At 35.4% G+C, this 20,302-nt stretch overlaps 1 protein-coding gene across 2 annotated transcripts in view; it reads right to left on the reverse strand.

Moving 5' to 3' along the window:
• Positions 1 to 20,302, reverse strand: part of OLA1 (Obg like ATPase 1) — a gene marked incomplete at both ends in the record, with an annotated part of 141,520 nt that overhangs the window by 111,457 nt on the left and 9,761 nt on the right. For both annotated transcript variants that reach the window (XM_084254839.1, XM_084254838.1), the window contains 2 exons: positions 10,634 to 10,761; positions 17,909 to 18,052. In XM_084254839.1, the coding sequence (XP_084110965.1) occupies positions 10,634 to 10,761; positions 17,909 to 18,052 (272 nt within the window). The remainder of the gene's footprint in view (positions 1 to 10,633; positions 10,762 to 17,908; positions 18,053 to 20,302) is intronic.

Raw genomic sequence — 20,302 nt, forward strand, 5'->3', positions numbered from 1 at the left:
GTATGTACAAATCCTCTATTTTCTCACTAGTGCTTCATTAAAATACAAAAAATAAATTTAGTGTGGGGTAAGGGAGAACACTATTTGCAGAAAGCTATATAATCCACTGTTTCAGTTCTATTCATGTGACAACCTGGTATGTGAGAGAAGACTCACATACCTTGTCCCTTTATATTAGGTGCAAGAGACAAAGAATAAAACCACCTTCCCCTAACCCAACTCCCTACCTATGGGAATTTCAAGGTATCACAATGTCTGGTGGTACAATGGAATCTTCTCTAGGTACTGTGACAAGAGTTTACTCAAGTCCAGGCCAGTCAGGCAATGAACCTTCCTCCCTCCCATTTAGGGAGCAAGAACAGGAAAGACAGAGTGGTGGGTGGGAGGATAACACAGATCAGAAAGGAGACATCATTGACCTGGAGAAGCAAATTCCCAGCTCCTGGCCAATTGGGGGAGGAGGGTTCTGATGGGGCACAACCTAACCTCATCAATAGAGAGTTCTAAAGGACCAGATCTGCTACACAACTTGCAGCCCTTAGAGGTAGCCCTATATTTCATAGGCTATCAAGTGGCACTACCAAGCCATAAGCGGAAACTTACGTCAACTGATATAGGAAAGCTCTACATGGTATATAATGGGTGGTACAAGGATATCAATATAAAATCTGCAAAGGGGGGGCCTCCCCTGGTGGCGCAGCATTTGAGCGCTGGGTTGTGAGGCTGCCCACAGCCACTGCAGCGCCAGTTCAATCCCTGGCCAACGGGGAGGGTCCCACAAAATAAACAAACAAATAAATAAATGAAATCTGCAAAAGGGTAAGTTACAGGAAATTGAAAATACACTATAATAAAACACAAGTACTCATCTAAGTTTATTTACATAAGTATAACAATGAATGTGTTGGTTTTCAATGTCAATGCTTCCATTTTTTAACTTAACATAATGACAGTGGTTTGACAACTAAGAAAAAAGCCATTCAAATTTTGATGCTGAAAAATCAAGAGTCTCCAGGATTGTAGAGTCCCTGAGTAACTTCAAATTGTTAGTGATAGAAGGGATCTTAAAATAATCCATATAGTTGGTTATTTTGAACAGAGAGGACAGGAAAAAGACCTCTTTATGTCAGAAAAGACAATCAAGGAAAAGAATGAGAATGCCTCAAGCACCTATAGTAGATATAAGACCACCATGAGTATGCTACTATGGTCAAGCAATTAAATTGTAAATAGCTAGTAGGTTAAATAACTTTATACAACATTACAATGCAAAGTAGAAGGAACTGTTTCCTACTGCAGCAATATTTTCCACAGTAAGCAGAAGTTGGTTATTAGAATACAGAGTATATGTAGATGAGAACCACTGCATAATTACCTAACCCATTTAATTTGTACAGAAGAAACAAAGAAAACATATGTTTTTTGGTCAGATTGTTTACTGCAATCCAGTACTAGATTAATTTAATAAATACTGCTGAAAAAGAAAATTACAGGACCCAAAGAAAAAACTACACTATTAGGATACAATCAAAGACAGCTTTATATTGGCAATTTGTGTCTAGGCAAAAATGTGTGATTCATTTTAAACTTTTAAATGACGTGCTTATGGGGAGTGGGGGAAAGGGGTTCTTGAAAACAGTAATTTATGTTCATGGTAATTAAAAGCGATTTACAAAACATATAAACACCTAACTTAACCTAAGGGATAAGGAGGGGGGCAATTAAATGAAGGCATTTTTACCTTCTCATTTAGCAGTTCAATAAAGTTGTAATGCCCTGAAGGCTACAATTCCATATAAACTAGAAAGACAACTTAAAATCTATTTCTTCCATCACTACTACCTTCATCTCTTTTTGGCAAACATAGGCAACAAACTAAAGGAATTCTCTGGAATCTTATTGTTAAAGTTCTAGCTAAGTAATTAGGCATATGAAATTCAAACAGATACAGAGGGACAGTAATGTAAAACAGGATGAAGACACAGAATGAAGACACATCTGTCATTAATAACACAGGAGAGAGGATAAGGGCTTGTATTTTTTTCTTAGACAAAAATTCTAACCATCTGCACAGAAATTATGCATATAGATTAATTTTAGTTCTGTGTAAAAACTTGTCTGCCCACTTTAAAAGGGGAGAAAGTCAACAATCCCGGCTGGCCAGCGAGAATCCCACAAGGCGAAACAGACCTCTCCTGTCAAGCCTGCTGCCCCCCTTAGCAGTATGTTGTTCTGTTCCCTGCAGTCTCTGGTGAATCCTCTCACCCCCCACAACTCTGGCCTGTACCCCAGTTCTTGTACACATAAATAAATAAATCTTAAAAAAAAAAAGCCCTACAGTCCCTTGAAGTCATCATTTTAAAAAAAGCATTTAAGACATATAAACCAAGGAAATTTCATGTTTGCTTCAGCAGCACATATACATAAACCAAGGAAATTTCAAAACTGAATACAGTGTCAAAGTTTTATTGTGGTCATCTATATCAATGTACCATGTAATGGGGACAAAGCAGTACACAATATATAAGACAAAATTTTAAAAGCATAAAATCGATTATACATTCCCTCTTCTCATACACACACACACACACACACAAACACACACTCTTATCTATTTCCTTAGCTAGGTTGTTATCTCAAGATTTTGGCAGATTAGGAAAATGTAATGTCTAGTAACAACTAATATATGGACACTACAGAAAAACTATGGTAACACTGGTAAAAATTTTACCATCGACTCCCCTCTCAATTCTAAGTCATTCTGTTTTTTCCTTTCCATTGGCAACTGTTAAAATGTTTTAACCAATGCCCTAGTATACAGTTTTTCTCCAACCTTGTACATTTACATTTCCTGAAATACCTTTTATTACATCCTACTACTTATAAAAATAAGTCTGTATTTTTATTTTTTATCAAGATTTTTTTTATCTTGCTATCCATATAACCTCATCCAACCTGTTTCTAGAATATCTATCCCTTCTTTGATATTCTCTATCATGAATTTTTTATGTACCATTCATTTAGCAGTTATCACCTGCTGTTTTTTATTTCTTAAGTCTACATACTTTCAAATTTCCTTTCTAGGCAGATGAAAGGGCCCAAGGATCTAGGCTGACTAGATTGTCTCATAATATAGAATGGTAAGGTTAGGCTAGTTGCCAAATGAAGGAATAGCAAGAATCAACTCCAAAGGAGTAAAGGATATTAAAACCTTGGTTTGAAGGAAAGAAGAGTAATATAGGATAAAGATACTCAAGAGGAAAAGCCAGAAGAGACTCTGTTGGTAACTGGGAACCAGTGGGATTGGGGGGGGCTAATAAAAAAAAGTAATATTGTTTGTCTACCATCGCCTCCCAGCTAGGCCTGAGTAAGGTCATAAAAGAGGAAAAACCTGGAATTTTTCAATGAAGAAATAAATTGTTGATGTGAATATAAATGATACATTTTAGAGGGCAAGTGGCAAAAGACTGAAGTTCCCATAAACTAGTAATTTCACTTGAAAACTATGCATACTTGTTTGCAAAGACTTCTGTGTAACAACAGTCACTTCAACATTTCTAAGCAAATCAATGACCACTTACAAGGAAATATTAACCTTCAATATACCCATATAATGTAATCTGTGTAGTTACTGAAATATAAGAAAACCTATCAATGGTACTGACAAGGAAAAATGAGCAAATTATATTAAAGGTAAAATTAAATTGTCAGTGTATGACAGGATCACTATACTTGTGGCAGAAATTTATTTATAACAATGTACACCGAGTATAAAAATAAATTTTGGAGGCATTATGCTCCAAAAGTGGACATTCTGGGAATGCAGGAGTTTATTTTCTACATTACTTTTACCTATCATATTTCAATTATTGATAAAGTATGTGCTACACGTCACCTTGGAGGAAGAAAAGAAGCATATAACCTTTCTCACTTTTTCAGCATAAGAAAAGCATTTAGGGTACTATAATGATGCAAGAAAAAAACTTTTAGTTAATAATAAAAAAGTAAAGCACTTACTTCTGATGACTGAGAACAAAATACAAATAGGAAATTTTTGTGAAAACCTTAATTATTTCCTAATTTGTTTACAATACGCATATATCATTTAGAATATTTTAGTATAATGGATTTTTCTCTTTAAGTACAGCATCTGTTTGGCCATTTATAATCAAAAGGTATAGTAAAATACTGTAAAACCAAAAGTGTCTACTCATTAAGGTATGAGGGGTGTGAGTGCAAGCACATATTAATTATCAGTTTTATATGCATTATAGAATGATGCTCATTTTTTTTAAAGCACAAATTTTTTCTTGTTACATTTACATATAATCCATTATAAGGAAACATTTTTTGATATCAAGTCCATGATTACTGATTACATCTCAAACAGTGAGTTGGCATGACTAGCAAGGGTTTCCCTTTGCTTTGACAAACCAACAAAGGATTCATGTTTAGGTGACTCTATACTGTGCATGTTAAAACAACATGGTATATAGACAATAAAATTGCTAAGAATCTATTTTAAAAGCTATGCTTCTTGGGCTTCCCCTGGTGGCGCAGCGGTCGAGCACTGGGCTGCGAAGCTCCCCGCAGCCTCTGCAATGGCGGTTCCAATCCCCAGCCACAAGCGAGGGTCCCACATGGCACACAGACCTCTCCTGCCGCCCGCTGCTCCCCTCAGCAGTGTACTTTGTCCATCTGCCTGTTCTGCTCCCTGCTCTGGCTCTGGTGAATTCTCTCACCCTCCCTCACCTTCTGACTATACCCAGTGCTTGTATAAATAAATAAATAAATCTTTTTTTTTTTTTAAATAAAAAAATAAATAATAAAAAAAATAAAAGCTATGCTTCTTTCCCTACCATTCTTCCTCTTGGGGAGACGAGCTGGGGGGAACAGTCAGATGAAATGAAATGTTGAATTCTCAAAGATGTTCCCTCAATCTTTTCATCTTTCAAAGTCCAGCTTAGGTTAATTTGACCAACTCCTGGTTCTACCTGGATAGTCAGAGACAGGGCACAGGCAGGATTCCATGGTAGATAGTGGATAATATCCCTAGATAATATTCTTCCACCAAGAATACATAAGCTGAGGCTGCAATAATTTCATACAAAGAAATTACTTTGATACTAGGAAAAAGAGGTATAAAGGAAGTCTTACCTTCTCCCAAAGTTTCCCCCTTCCCCTCAATACACACACACACACACACACACACTCTCTCACTCACTCACTACACCACACCACACCAAGAATGTACAGCTTAGAAATGCCAAGTACCACTTTAGGACTGAAAAGACCATACAAATATAATGTTATGGGAGCAATCAAGAAAGTAATTTAACCGTAGAACGCACTAATTTAGTTATCTGAGAGTAACCTCCTCAACTAAATATCCTGGCAGAACCATCCTGATTAGCCCAGTTTAAAAATCAAATCAAACATTTAAGAAACAGATCACTGACAACTCCTGAATTACAACATTCTAAATCAAAAACGTCTTCTCACTGTTTTAATACAGAACTCCCAAGAATTTTATTTAGATCATATGTGCATATCTTAAATTCGTATTTAAAATAGAAAATTCCTGGGCTTCCCCGGTGGCGCAGCAGTTGAGTGCTGGGTTGCGAAGCTGCCCGCGGCCTCTGCCGCGCCGGTTCGATCCCCGGCTGCTCCCCAGCCACCGGAGAAGGGTCCCGCATGGTGCGCAGACCTCTCCTGCCGCCTGCTGCTCCCCTCAGCAGTGTACTTCGGTCCTTCTGCCTGCTCTGCTCCCTGCTCTGGCTCTGGTGAATTCTCTCACCCTCCCGCGTTTCTGACTGTACCCAGTGCATGTATAAACAAAACAAATAAATAAAATAAATAAATAAACATGCCTCTATTTAAAAAAAAAAAATAAAATAAAATAGAAAATTCCTGTTTTAAAAATCAAAATAATATATATTCCAAAATAAAAACATTAGTCACCCATCTCTCCCTCCACCCTAGTTCCATTCCCCAAAAAATCTATCAACAATTTGATGTATCATCTTCAAATCTTTTCCTACGAGTATAAAGTAGAGTTGAATTGTCTAATACTGTAGCCACAATCCACATGTGACTATTATTTTAAAGATTTATTTATTTATGCATACAAGAACTGGGGTACAGGCCAGAGGTTTGGGGGGGAGGTGAGAGGATTCACCAGAGACAGAGTGGGGAATAAAACAGGTAGACTAACTGAAACACACCGCTGAGGGGAGCAGCAGGAGAGACAGGAGAGGTCTATTGCACTGTGTGGGTAGCTCCCTCACTGGGGATCGAACTCGTGCTGTGGTGGCTGCTGATAGCTTCATAGGTTGCGTCCCAACCCCTGTGCCACCAGGGAGACCCCACATGTGACTATTAAATACTTGAAAGATGGCTACTCTGAATGGAGATGTACTCCACCTGCAAATTACAAGCCAAATTTTAAGAACATGGTAGCAAAAATGGTAAAATATCAATAATTTTTCATATAAACTATATATTAGATAACTGATAAATATATTATTAAAATTAATTTCACTGCCTCATTTTTAATGTGGCTACCAGAAATTTTAAATTACATCTGTAGTCTGTATTACATTCCTATTGATAAGTGCTGGTGCAAAGGCTAGCAGTGTAGGTTTTAAGTCTGACTTGCTTCACTGAGTACTCCTCCTCAATATACTATGTACCAACTATGTAACCCTGGGGAAATTTCCTAACCTCTTTTTTCTAACATACAAGGTCTTATTTCTAAGTACCTATTGAGAAAATTTTAACAAGTTTGATCTATAAATAGCTTGACAGTAAGTGCTGTGATGATGTCAAAGGTGCTGTTCTTCAAATAACACACAAACAACTTAGCTTCTTGTTGAAATATCACTTCAAAACTTCTGACAGCTTTAAAAAACTAAGGATTCACTGAAATTAACAGCCTCGCGTTGAAAACCTTAAAAATCTAACAATAAGAAGTCATATCACTTCTAAATCTTGGTAAAAACAAGTCACATTGGCCACTAAACATGAGGAAAAAAATTTTCTAAACAAAATACCTGTTATCAGAAGTTACTACATGTATGAATTTTAAAAGAATTTGCTTCCCATAATACAGCTGCTATTACTTCCCTATTCTGTACTGAATCTCTGCAAGCAGTTTCATTCAAAAAGAACTGTTTATAAGAGAATTTTATAGTTTGCGGTAACCAACAATTAAAGAAAAACCAAAATCCAAAAATGTAATTACACACTTAATAATATATTATTGAATATCTTGATAGTTTATTTTCACTGCTACACTAGAAGTTTCATAAAAGCCCAGAATCTATTAGATTCTGCTACCTAACCATATATTTCCAGTACCCAGACAGAATACAATCTATATTTAATTAATGAATAATAAACAAATAAACTGAATTTATGGTGACTAAAATATTTGAAGAAAATATATCTTTTAAAGAGTAGCAATATAAAAAGTAAAATCCTATCTCATACTCAAATTTAATAATCAGATTGCCAAAGAAAAATAATTGTAATCTGAAATTTAAGAATTCTCAATTCAAAGTAATCATTTTATCTTTTTAATCTCGACACATCTTCTTTACTAACAAATTCAACAAAGGTTTCTTAAAATTCTGGTCATAGATGTATCATTCTGTATTCAGTGCACTACACAATAATATATATCATAGTTCATAAATTCCTAAGATGCATATTTTCATTTTAATATCTCTGAAATCAAACTCTTGAAAAATATGGTATCTAGGGCCTCCTGGTGGCACAGGGGTTAAGTCTCAGCGCTATCAAGCTATCAACAGCTACTGCAGCACAAGTTCCATCCCAGGACAGGGAGCAAACCCACATGGCTCAGCAGACCTCTCCTGACTCACCCACTGCTCCCCTCAGCAGTGTATTTCAGTAGATGTGCCTGTTCTGCTCTCCACTCTGTCTCCGGTGAATCCACTCACCCTCCACACCTCTGTCCTAGACCCCAGTCCTTGTATGCATAAATAAATAAAATAAATCTTTAAGGAAAAAAAGTATGGTATCTAGTCTAAGTGGATTATTTTCTAAAATCTTTAGCCTGAGAGAAATACAATAACATATGCATGGTCCTAACCAGATTTTTTTTCCCCCTTCAGTTTAGAAAAAAAATTATCAGATGAGTATTATATGAGAGACAACAAAACCAAAGACTTTATTACTGCCATTTATTAATGGTTTCAGGCCATTGTCAAGATCTTACTATCACCTTAAAATGCTCTAAATTTTAACTCTTAAACCTAACCCTAACTGAAAATTTGTCAACTACCCCATTCTAAACCACACATTCACTCTCTTTTACCAAAATATGTGCTCTTGAATCTCATCAGGAAATCATATCTATGATTGCATTTCTCATTTCTCTTCCTTATTTTTACTACCACTCTTTTAAGCTCTATTTAACCATCTTCTCAAATCCAAACATTCAGTTTTCTTGCCCCCATCCATGCTTGCCCTATCAATCCTACTTCTTAAGAGACATCTTCTTTCTGGATGTCCCAAGTACACAAATTCAAAACACTGCCAAACTGAACCCAGCTCTCTCTCTAAAGATTAGCTGTTCCTTCTATATATAATGTCTTAGTGAATGGCATCAAGATTCATTCAACTGACACAGTCCAGAAACCAAGAAATCACACTTGATGCTACCCCGTCTTTTGACACCTTCATCTCAATCAACAACAAAAAAACCCATCAGCAAAATATAGTGGTTCTCACCAATGTACAGGCTTTTCAATAACACTATTCTACATAACTCTATCTCCCCCTGATAACTTTATTTTTGCCTACACCAAAATCCCTTCCAGAAGGTCTCTCCATACTTTCACCCAAAGTAATCTAGATCAGAACTTCTCAAACTATCTGTGGTAGAGTTCTGTAAAATACAGTAAAGATGAATTATTAGGCAAATTAATTTTTTTTTTTAAAGATTTATTTATTTGTACAAGCACTGGGTACAGTCAGAAGCGCGGGAGAGTGAGAGAATTCACCAGAGCCAGAGCAGAGAACAGAACAGGCAGACTGACGAAGATGTACACTGCTGAGGGGAGCAGCGGGAGGCAGGAGAGGTCTGCGCGCCATGTGGGACCCTCGCCTGGTGGCTGGGGATTGAACCTGCGCTGCAGAGGCTGCGGGCAGCTTCACAACCCAGCGCTCAACCGCTGCGCCACTGGGAAGGCCCACAAATTAATTTTTAAAAGACACAAAAATTAGTACAATTTTTATTAGATGCAAATGAAAAAAATTACTTCATTAAAATGCTATAAATTTTCCTAAATGCTCATTTCCATTGCTATAGTTATTTTGTCAAGGATCGCTGACAAAAAGCACTAAACCTGACCACAACTGGCCCCTACCGCTAACTTGTGTTCACTTCACTGGCATTAATTTGTTCACTATTAATACCATTATCATAAAGTACAGTCTTGAACTGAGTCTTAACCTAAACCTTTCTATTTGGCAGAGAATTACTATATTCTTGACTCACTTCTGTAGTTAAAAGAACACAAACTAACACAATTGTATCTGTTTTTTCTCTTTGCTTTACATCCCTTTCTCTATTAAGGATAGCTGACGTGTAATTTCTCCTTACTCATTTCCTCCTTAATAAATATTCCCAGATGGGGGCCTCCCTGGTTGCTCAGGGGTTAAAGCCTCAGTACTATCAAGCTATCTCAGCTATTGCCAGCCACTGAGGCCTGAGTTCAATTCCTGCCCAGGGAGCTAACCCACATGATGCAGGAGACCTCTCCTGTCTCGCCCACTGTTCCCCTCAGCAGTGCATTACAGTAAATGTGCTTGTTCTGCTACCCATGGTTCTCTGAATCCTCTCACCCCCTCCCCACCTCTATCCTAGACCCCAGTTTTTATATGAATAAAATAAATCTTTAAATATAAAAATATAAATAAAGAAATAACCCAAGATGCCTCCAAAACAATGGAATCCCCTCTTTTATCAATTCTGCCTTCTCAAAACATGGAAAAGCAAGAAAGCAGAAAAGTTCCACAAAATAAAAAAATTTCAAAATGCCTCTGCAATCAAAATTATTCCACATAGAAACATTAATGGATCTAATCCAAAATGGGATAAAATTCAATTAAAATATAAAAATCAACACAGAGTATACTTGCTCTGGAATAAAATTTCACATGTACTGGGGCCTCCCTGGTGGTGCAAGGGATTGGAACGTAATCTATGAAGCTCGCCATAACAACTGCAGCACAAATTCAATCCCCAGCCAGGGAGCTACTCAGATGGCACAGCAGACATTTTCTGACTCACCCGCTGCTCCCTTCAGCAGTGTATTTCAGTCGATCTGCCTGTTCTGTTCCCCACTCTGTCTCTGATGAATCCTCTCACCCCGCACAACTCTGGCCTATACCCCAGTTCTTGTATGTATAAATAAATAAATCTATAAAAAAAAAAAATTTCACATGTACAAATAATACTAAATAACAATAAAGTCACAACAGGAGAATCCACATTTCATCTTGTGAAGCAAGCAAATCTTCTATTAGTCATTTCTAATTTAATTTGAGGAATAATTTAAAAAAAAGTCGTTATAACATAATCAATTTAAAAAAATGTACTTACGAGTTAGATGAAAGATTCCATCACAGGCACTAATATGAGATAAAAAGGCATTTCCCAAGCCTTGCCCACTATGAGCGCCTTTGACAAGGCCTGCAATATCCACTACATTTAGAAAGGCAGGAATTTTGCTGGGGAAAAAATAAACAAACACAGTTTTATTATGAAATGGTACTAAGAACCTATTTATTAATCAACTGGATTTCCCAGTTGATAATAAATTCTTTCTAGAACATATTTAGAAGACTTTTAGTAGTGTTTTGTTAAATTAATACCAAAAAGAAAATTAAATAAATAATCTTTTAATACACTAGGACTTTGTTACCTAGAAAAATTAAGGGAAAAAATTAAATAGATTAGATGTTTTTATTGTGTCTCTAAAGAGTAAAACCCATATTTATTTCACTATACTGTTCCATTGGCAAATCACACACACAAAAGCTGTTAAGAATATTCAAAGAGTAAGCCAAACAAGGCAGGGTAATCATCATAGAACGAGCCATCTTAACTTCGTGTCAGGCATGAACTAAGTACTTTAGAGGTAGTATCACTTCAATGTTTAAGACAAGATATAATATTGTATATAATAATATAATATAATATAAGATATAATCTTGTATCCTTTGTCAATTTTATTACTCATTTTGCAGGGTGCTGATTTTATTACATGATAAAACAAAACAATGGGGAAAGGATTGCTTCTTCAATAAATGGTGTTAGGGAAACCAAATAGTCATAACCGAAAGAATGAAACTGGACCATTATCTTGTACCATACACAAAAATTAATTCATAATGGATTAAAGGCTTGAATGGAAGACCTGAAATCATAAAACTAGAAGAAAACATTATAGCAGTAAACTCCTAGAAGAAAACATTGTGGCTATAAACTCCTTGACATCAAATTTGGCAATGATTTTTTTCATTTGACACCAAAAACAAAGGCAACAAAAGCAAAAATTTAAAAAAAGGTGAGACAAAACTAAAATATTTCTGCACAATAAAGAAAAATATCAAAAAAATGAAAATACAACCTGCTGAATGGGAGAAAATATTTGCAAACCATTTATTTGATAAGGGGGTGAATATATATATATTTTATATATATATATATATATATATATATATATATATAAAAGAACTCATACAACTATAGCAAAAACCAAATAATCCAATGTTTAAAATGGGCAGAGAATCTGAACAGACATTTCTCCAAAAATGACATACAGATAGCCAACTGGTATTAGGAAAGCTATTCAACATCACTATTCATTACTTCGACAGGGAAATAGAAAGCAAAGCCACATGGGATATCACCTCACACCTGTTCGAATGGCTATTACAAAAAAAAAAAAAGCTAAAAGTAGAGAAATAATAAGTATCAATAAAGATGCAGAGAAACCTTGTGCAGTGGTGGTAGGAATGTAAATTAGTACAACACTATGGAAAACAGTATGGAGAGTCCTCAAAAAAATGCAAAATAGAACTACCATATGATTCAGCAGTTCTACTTCTGGGAATTTAATCAGGAGAAAATGAGCACTACATCAAAAAGACATATGCACCCCTATGTTCATGGCAGTAGTCTTTACAATAGCCAAGATATAAACAACATAAGTGTTCAGTCACACACACACACACACACACACACACACAGAGAGAGAGAGAGAGAGAGAGAGACAGAGAGAGAATGTTTGATTATTCAGCCATAAAAAAGAATAAAATCTTGCCTCTCTTTGCAACAATGAAGGTGAACCTTGAGGGCATTATGCTAAATGGAATAAGACAGACAGAAAAATACGGTATGATCTCACTTAAATGTGAACATCCTGAAGACAAAATTTTTTAATTTTTTTTAAAAACCCTCATAGATTGGTGGGTGCCAAAGGTGGCAGTGGTGAAATGGGAGAAATGGGTTAAAAGGTACAAATTTGCAATTGTAAACTAAAACTTGGAATATAATATTCTGCTAGCAACTACAGTTAAATCTTGCATTGCATCTCTGAAACTTGCTAAGAGAATAAATCTTAAAAGTTCTCACCACAAGAAAAATATTCTGTACCTCTCTATGGTGACAGATAACTAGACTTATTGTGGTGATCCTGTTACAACATATAGAAATAGCAAATCATCATACTGTACATGTACATTGTACACTGAAACTAGTATGTTATGTCAATTTACCTTAATTAAAAATAAACACTTGATCTTTTAAAAATATACACAAAAGACATCCCTCTTCTCTGCTTGAGAAATGAGTCCTTTTAAAATAACCGTTCTACAAAAAATTATTTAACAAATAAAAATTACTTGATAATTGCTATCAGCCAGTCCACAGAAAACATACATAAAATGTGGTTAGGTTTTGGCATAACCAGCATCCTTTGCTCCTTCTCTTGATAACTATATTGATTTTCATTTAGGTAGCCATACCTACCCAGTGGAGCCCAGTTTTGGAGAAGCTAGTTCTACCACTACGTCTGGAAAGAAGGCATATAACTTAGGCACAGACTAAGCAGTTTATTTTTATTTATTGTTTAAATGTGCTCACCTTTTGTTTGTTTTTTTGCTTAAAAGAACTGGGGTGTGGAGGGGAGAGAGTAAGAGGATGCACCAGAGACAGAGTGGGGAGCAGAACAGGCAGATTTACTGAAATACACTGCTGAGGGGAGCAGCACGTGATACAGGAGAGGTCTGCTGTACACTGTGTAGGTTAGCTCCCCGGCCAGGGATTGAACTCAGGTAATTGTGGTGATAGGGTGATACCACTGAGACTTAACCCCTAGGCCACCAGGGAGGCCCAGACTAAGCAGTTTACTCTCATCTCCTAGGCAAAATTAATGATTCTAGAACCTGCATCTTGCCATATATGCCTAAAAAGCCTTAAGGAGAGGTCTGCTGGAGGGGTTGGGAGATTCTTGTACCAGTCTTCATAGAAGCAAACCTGTCTTCCTTTACTCTGAACAGGGATGAAAAGTATATAGTTCTAAGATTTGAGAGATACCATATAACCTCAAGGGGAAGGCAATTTCTCAACAAGCTGATAAAGGAAAGCTGAGGAGAAAAAAATGAGGTCCTGGGCCTTCCTACTGTGCAAGGGGTTAAGACGCAGCCTATGAAGCTATCTGCCACCACAGAAGCACGAGTTCAAGCCCCTGCCAGGGAGCTACCCACATGGTGCAGCGGACCTCTCCTGCCTTGCCCGCTGCTCCCCTCAGCAGTGTATTTCAGTCAATCTGCCTGTTCTGCTCCCCACTCTGTCTCTGGTGATCCTCTCACCCCCCACACCTCTGGCCTATGCCCCAGTTCCTGCATGCATAAATAAATAAATCTTTTTAAAAAAAAATGAGGTCCTTGTGACCCTTCTGAGTTGTTGAAATCAACATTAAGCACCACACTATCTGTTACTAAATCAATACGTCAATTTTTAAAGTCATATCTTAAATGAAACCTAACATCCTAAATGATATAATTTCTAACAACTAAAACCAACCATATGATAAATATGATGTATATCAGCATAGATATGAGTGGAAGGGCACTGAATTTAAAGTGAGAAGCCTTCGGTTCTAGTCAGGTTAACATTAACTACCTGTGTGATCTTGGACAAATCATTTCACTTTTCTGGGCTTCAATTTCATTTTATGAGGAAATTAGACACTGAGATTCTATTTTCTGATGAAAATGAGTTTCTTATTTCTGGCTCTAGGACAGGATAAAACTTCAAACTAATATAATATTTCAAAAAATAAAAACTTGAACCCTAAATCAAGGATTTTAATGCATGATACCAAAGACTTGTACAACAATTTGAGCAAAATACTATTTAAGAGCACATGAAACTTTGAGCCCAAAATAAGTTAAAAATCTTTTTAAAATCACTATATTATAGGGCCTCCCCTGGTGGCGCAGTGGTTGAGTGCTGGGTTGCGAGGCTGCCCGCAGCCTCTGCAGCGCCAGTTCAATCCCTGGCCACCAGCGAGGGTCCCACAAAAAAAATAAAAAAATTTAAAAAATCACTGTATTATAATGAACACAGAAAAAACATAGTTTTCAACAGAAACAAACTGAATGAGTAGGACTTTCTTTTCACAAAAAAAAAAAAAAATTGAGAGCTTGCAAATAACAGAAAAGTTTGGAGTAGGAAAAAAACTGAATTATTGTCAATTTTTTATTTGCCTGATCAGAAGAGGTCAAATTTAAGATATAGAAAAAAACAAAGCTGGGTTTCCATTCAATCTTTACTTCCATAAAAGCATTTAATCAATGTTCTCTAGTAAAGTAAAAGCAAGGGAATTTTTTGAAAAATACCCTTACCACCTAAAACTTCAACAAACTTGAAATCCAACAGCTTTGTTACTGTTCTCTTCATGTCTCTGAAAAATTTCAGCATGACCACACAGTCCAGTAGTGGAAAGGGCCCACACAAGGAGAAAGTGAGAGTGGGGAGAGAAAGCACACAGCAGTGATCAGGCCAGCATCTGGGCAGCACAGCAGTCCAGCAGTAGCCAGGGCCTATGTCAGTAAATTATGCAAAGTGGGCAGGATAACTGGAACTGGGTTCCTCCATATTAAATAAGAAAGGGACAATATAGAGAAAACAAAAAAGACCTGTCAGTATGATAATGAAATTGGAAGTGAACTGGTCTTTAGCATAGATATATAAATTTAATAAATAAATATATGTAGAGGTATATATATAAATACATGTACATCAATACACACATATTTTCTAGCTCTGTCCATTGAGAGTGCATAGGAACAATGACACACCATTAGCAATGAGCACAACCACAGTCAGACATTTTGTTTCAAAATTACACCTTCTTTTAAAAGGAACCAGAACTCTAAGAAATGACTAACTCCAAGGCTAAAGCAGGGAAAATTAAAAAATGACCATGGACCACCCTGTTGCACCAGAAAAGCATAGAAATGCTCAAAAAATGACTGGTACATACCAAATAAAAAATGCAGGAATCAGCTTGAAACTAAATAATACTAATACTAATAAAGCTAAAGAATTAAGTTATAATTCTATGAGTAAAACCATGAGTTCATACTTACATAAATATATAAATGAACAAATAAATAAGTGGGACTAAGTGAAAGTTCTACCCAAAGTAGAATGGCAACTAGTAAAGTTTCAAATAATGAGGATTTAGAAATCATCATCTTAGAAAACTGATTCAGGAAAGATGCAAAATCTGTTGCATGTAGTTTTGATATTTACTACACTTTCAAAATGATATTTATACACTTTCAAAAATATATATATACATATTTATCAATTACTTATTGATTAGTAAGGACAACATAAAACCTTTAACTTCACAGGCAGAGATACCCAGCAAAGACCCAATTATCTAAGTGATCAAAAACGGGACAATCAAGTAGGAAATCATGCACTGCAAAGAATACAGCATCACTTCTATGTTATGCCCAAAATGAATAAATTATGAGAAGGATCAGATTAAATTCAAATTGAAAAACAAAATAAGCCACAAAATAAAATAGCTTATAGTCTTCCAAAATGACAAAGCCATGAAAGACAAGGAAAGATTCAAATTGGTGGTGACAAAAGAGATAAAAATCACCAAATAAACACATGATCTTAGTTTTGATCTTAGATCTTTTGTAAAGCATATTGTTGGGACAATTGGAAAAATCTAAATAGAATGTGTGATATAGATAGTAATACTGGGTAAATGTCAATGTCCTAATTTTGATGCTTCACTGTGTTATGTAGAAGACTGTATTTAGCAAACACAAACAGAAGAATTTAAATGTTATATAGCATCATGTCTACAACCCTGACTCAAAGAATCAGACTGAAAGATTCTGGGCAAATGATATATAAGCATTCTACATGTAATTTTACAGCTTTTACATATATTTAAAATCATTTAAAAATAAAGATTTTTAAAAAGGACACAAATTCAGCCTGAGGAAGCCAAATATAGAGATATAATTTGAGCTATATTCAATGCCTGTGACAGATTAAAACCAAATGAGTAACACAGATACAAATAAATACATGATTGAGTAAATGAAGATGAGAGTTCTTCCTAAAGAGTGCCAAGGAATAAATGAAAAAGAAATGATGGAATGACACAATCACCCCATGAGACCGCATTCAGAGTAATAATTTGTCAGAAAGGAAATGGTTGCTAAAATCTTGTGGACAGTTCTATATAGAACTTATAGCAGATGCTGATAGATTGAATGTAGGGAGGATGAGAAAAGAGAGGAATAAAGGATAAATCTTGGACTTTGACTTAAGCACCTTATGAATTAATAGTGCTATTTATTGAATCACAAAAGTCTTGAAGAACAAATTTGGTACAAGACAGGATGAAATCAAGAGGTCCATTTTGGACATGTCAAATCTGAGGCATCTATTTAGTCATCCAAGTGTCAATGTCATTGGGCAGTTAGATGTAAGGCTGGAATTTAGCCGTTTCAGGAATAGATACAGAAACTCAGGATTTACCTACACATTCAAAATAGTGAAAAACTAAACACAAAATACTTCTCAATAATAGAGAAATGGTAAATAAACTACAGTAGTGTCATGTAATACTAAATATAATTATTACATTAAAAATTATGACATATCTGTATTTTTTAGTCTAGAAAAATATTAATAATTCCCCAAGTAAAAAAGTATCCTATTTCTGTTAAGTATGCATGCACAAAGTACAGTAGGATATCCTCCACAGTATTTAGATCTAATATGTAAAGGTAAAAGAAATATAGGTGATTTTTTTCAGTCCTCTCTGTATACACTTCCATATCATCTAAACTTCCAACGATGAATTTGTATTATCTTATTTTCTCCCTAATAATAAACAGCTATACTTAGTTTTTCTAAAGCTAAAACATGCCTGTTCTAAAAACTTCTAAAATATGAAGGAATGTTAGAAATGAAGTAAAAATATCACCTAAAAATCCCATTACCCAGAAATAATAATCAATTACTTAGTAATCTTCATTTCATACATCTTTCTAAGAATATATACATACATGCATAATTTTACATGAATGGGATCATATATACAGACTGATTACTTCTCTACTTCATACTCCCCAGAAAAAAATGCAATGTTAGCAATCAAATACATCCTTTCTCACCCTTCTTCATGCCCTACATTATTTTTATAATCACCCAAGACAATAATGCCACATTAATTTTGAAAAATTAAAAATCCTTCCACATGTTTTTAAATATATCACTTGTATATAGACTGAATAATACACACAATGACACGGATTTTCTTACCTTGCTGGTTTGTGGTACTGACAAAGAAAATCAAATCTTTCATCTGGCACAGGTACTCTGCTCTCATTAGGATCAATAGTGCAGAATGGGAAGTTTTCTGCTGAAGCCTGACTATTGGTTAATACATTGAAGAAGGTAGACTTCCTAAAATGAATAAAAACAATTCAATCAATTCTTAGGTTAACACTGAAGAAAAGTTATCTTGCTCTAATTTCAATGTTCAAATAAGATACATAAGGATTATAAAATCAATCTGAGAAGGGACAGAAACAGATGGAAGAATACTAACAGAAATGACTAAAATTTACAATCCATGGGTTAGTATAACTACATATATTCCCTAAGTCTATCAGGTGAGAGGGCCTAAAAGTAGTAATATCCCAACAACAATGATCATATTTAGTGCCCAGATCTTAGTTTCCAAATACCATTCTCCAGTGAAAGAAACCAAGGCTCCCTGGAAACAAGGCTGAGACAGGAAAAATACATCTTATAGTGTTATACATCTCATAGCTAGAAACATCTAGTAGTGTCAGAGAGTAAGGAAGTGCTTAAAAAAAGAAAAGGGGCCTCCCTGGTGGTATAGGGGTTAAGTCTCAGCGCTATCATGCTATCACTACAGCCTGAGTTCGATCCCAAGTACATAGCACAGCAGACCTCTCATGTCTCTCCAGCTGCTCCCATCAGCAGTGTATTTCAGTAGATCCACCTGTTTTGCTCCCCACTTAGTCTCTGGTGAATCCTCTTGCCCCCCCATCTATGGCCCACACCCCAGTTCTCCTATGCATAAATAAATAAATCTTTTAAAAAGAAAGATAAAAGACATGGGCATAGCAAAATACCACAGGAGACAACTTAAAAGATCTCCGGATGGCTAAAGTCGGAACAATTTGAGAAACAAAATATTGATAATAAAGGGTTATATTCCAATGAATTAGATAAATCTCAGTGAGCCCAACTTGAACTACGTGAATGAATAACTAACTAAATGCAGAGAAAGACAGCTCTTTCTTCTAAAATTCCAAAAGGAATAAAGGAAGTAGAAATCACTATTTAAGAACCACACTAAATTAACTGCTGCAGGCAAAACAAACAATAAAGAATTACAAAATCTAGCCTACGAAACTTTAAAGAAGTTAAACAGGATATTTGACTAGCCTAAAATATCTTTCCTCCATAATATTAACTAGTCATTGTGGTGGTTTTAAGAAATGTCCACAAATTCTTTGGTACTCCTTTCTCCAGAAGATGGAGCTTAATACCTCTTCCCTGGAGTATAGACTGAATTTGGTGACTTGCTTCTAGTGAACAGAGTATGGGAAAGGGAAAAGGATAATTTTATAGTGGAAAAACCTGGTAGATACCATCTTAACCAAGTGATCAAGGTTACTATCACCATTAGTAAAAGTTTTGTTGATACCATATACCTCTCAATATGATGCAATGAGAAAGGTATTGCATACGTTTGAGAAAGGTATATCTCCATGGTATTCTTCCAAAAAGTTTTACAGTATGACTCCTGATAACAAAACATATTACAAAGATACAGTAATCAAAAACAGTTTAGAACTGGCAACGATAGACACAAAAATCAATGTAATAGAATAGAGGTCATAGAAATAAACCTTCCTAATAAGGTCAAATAATCTTCAACAAGGTTTCCAAGACCACACAATGGGAAAAAGACAGTCTCTTCAACAAATGTTTTTGGGAAAACTAGATAGCCACATGCAAAAGAATAGTGCTGAATTCCTACTTTACACCACATACAAAAATTAGCTCAAAATGCATTAAAGACTTAATGTAGGGCCTGAAACTAGAAAACTCCTAATGAGATCACAACATTGGATTTGGCAATGATTTGTCATATATGACAACAAAAACATCAGAAACAGTAGCAAAAAAGAAAAACGAGATTATGCCAAACCTAAAAACTTTGGCCCATCAAAGGAAATAATCAACAGAATGAAATGGCAACCTAAAGAATGGATAAAAATAATTGTAAATTATATCTAATAAAAGGTTAATATTCAGAACATATATTACGAAAAAACGGTAACTCAACAAAAGTATCCTGATTTAAAAACAGGCAAAGGACCTGAATAGATATTTCTCCAAAGAAGATAAACAAATGTCTGATAAGCATGTGAAAAAAAAATGCACAATATCTATCACTAATCATCAGAAAAATGCAACTCATAACCTGAGTCATCAACTCCCATGAGTATGACCACTATCATAACAAACCAGAAATTAACAGTGTTTACCACTTGGATGTTGGAGATCACTTGGAGAAATTGAAATTCTGGTACATTGTGATGGGAATATAAAATGGTGCACTGCTATGAAGAACAGTATGGAGGTCTCTCAAAAAATTTAAACTAGAATTACCAT

The sequence above is a fragment of the Talpa europaea genome (genome assembly GCF_964194135.1).
Source record: "Talpa europaea genome assembly, chromosome: 1".
Taxonomy (NCBI): domain Eukaryota; kingdom Metazoa; phylum Chordata; class Mammalia; order Eulipotyphla; family Talpidae; genus Talpa; species Talpa europaea.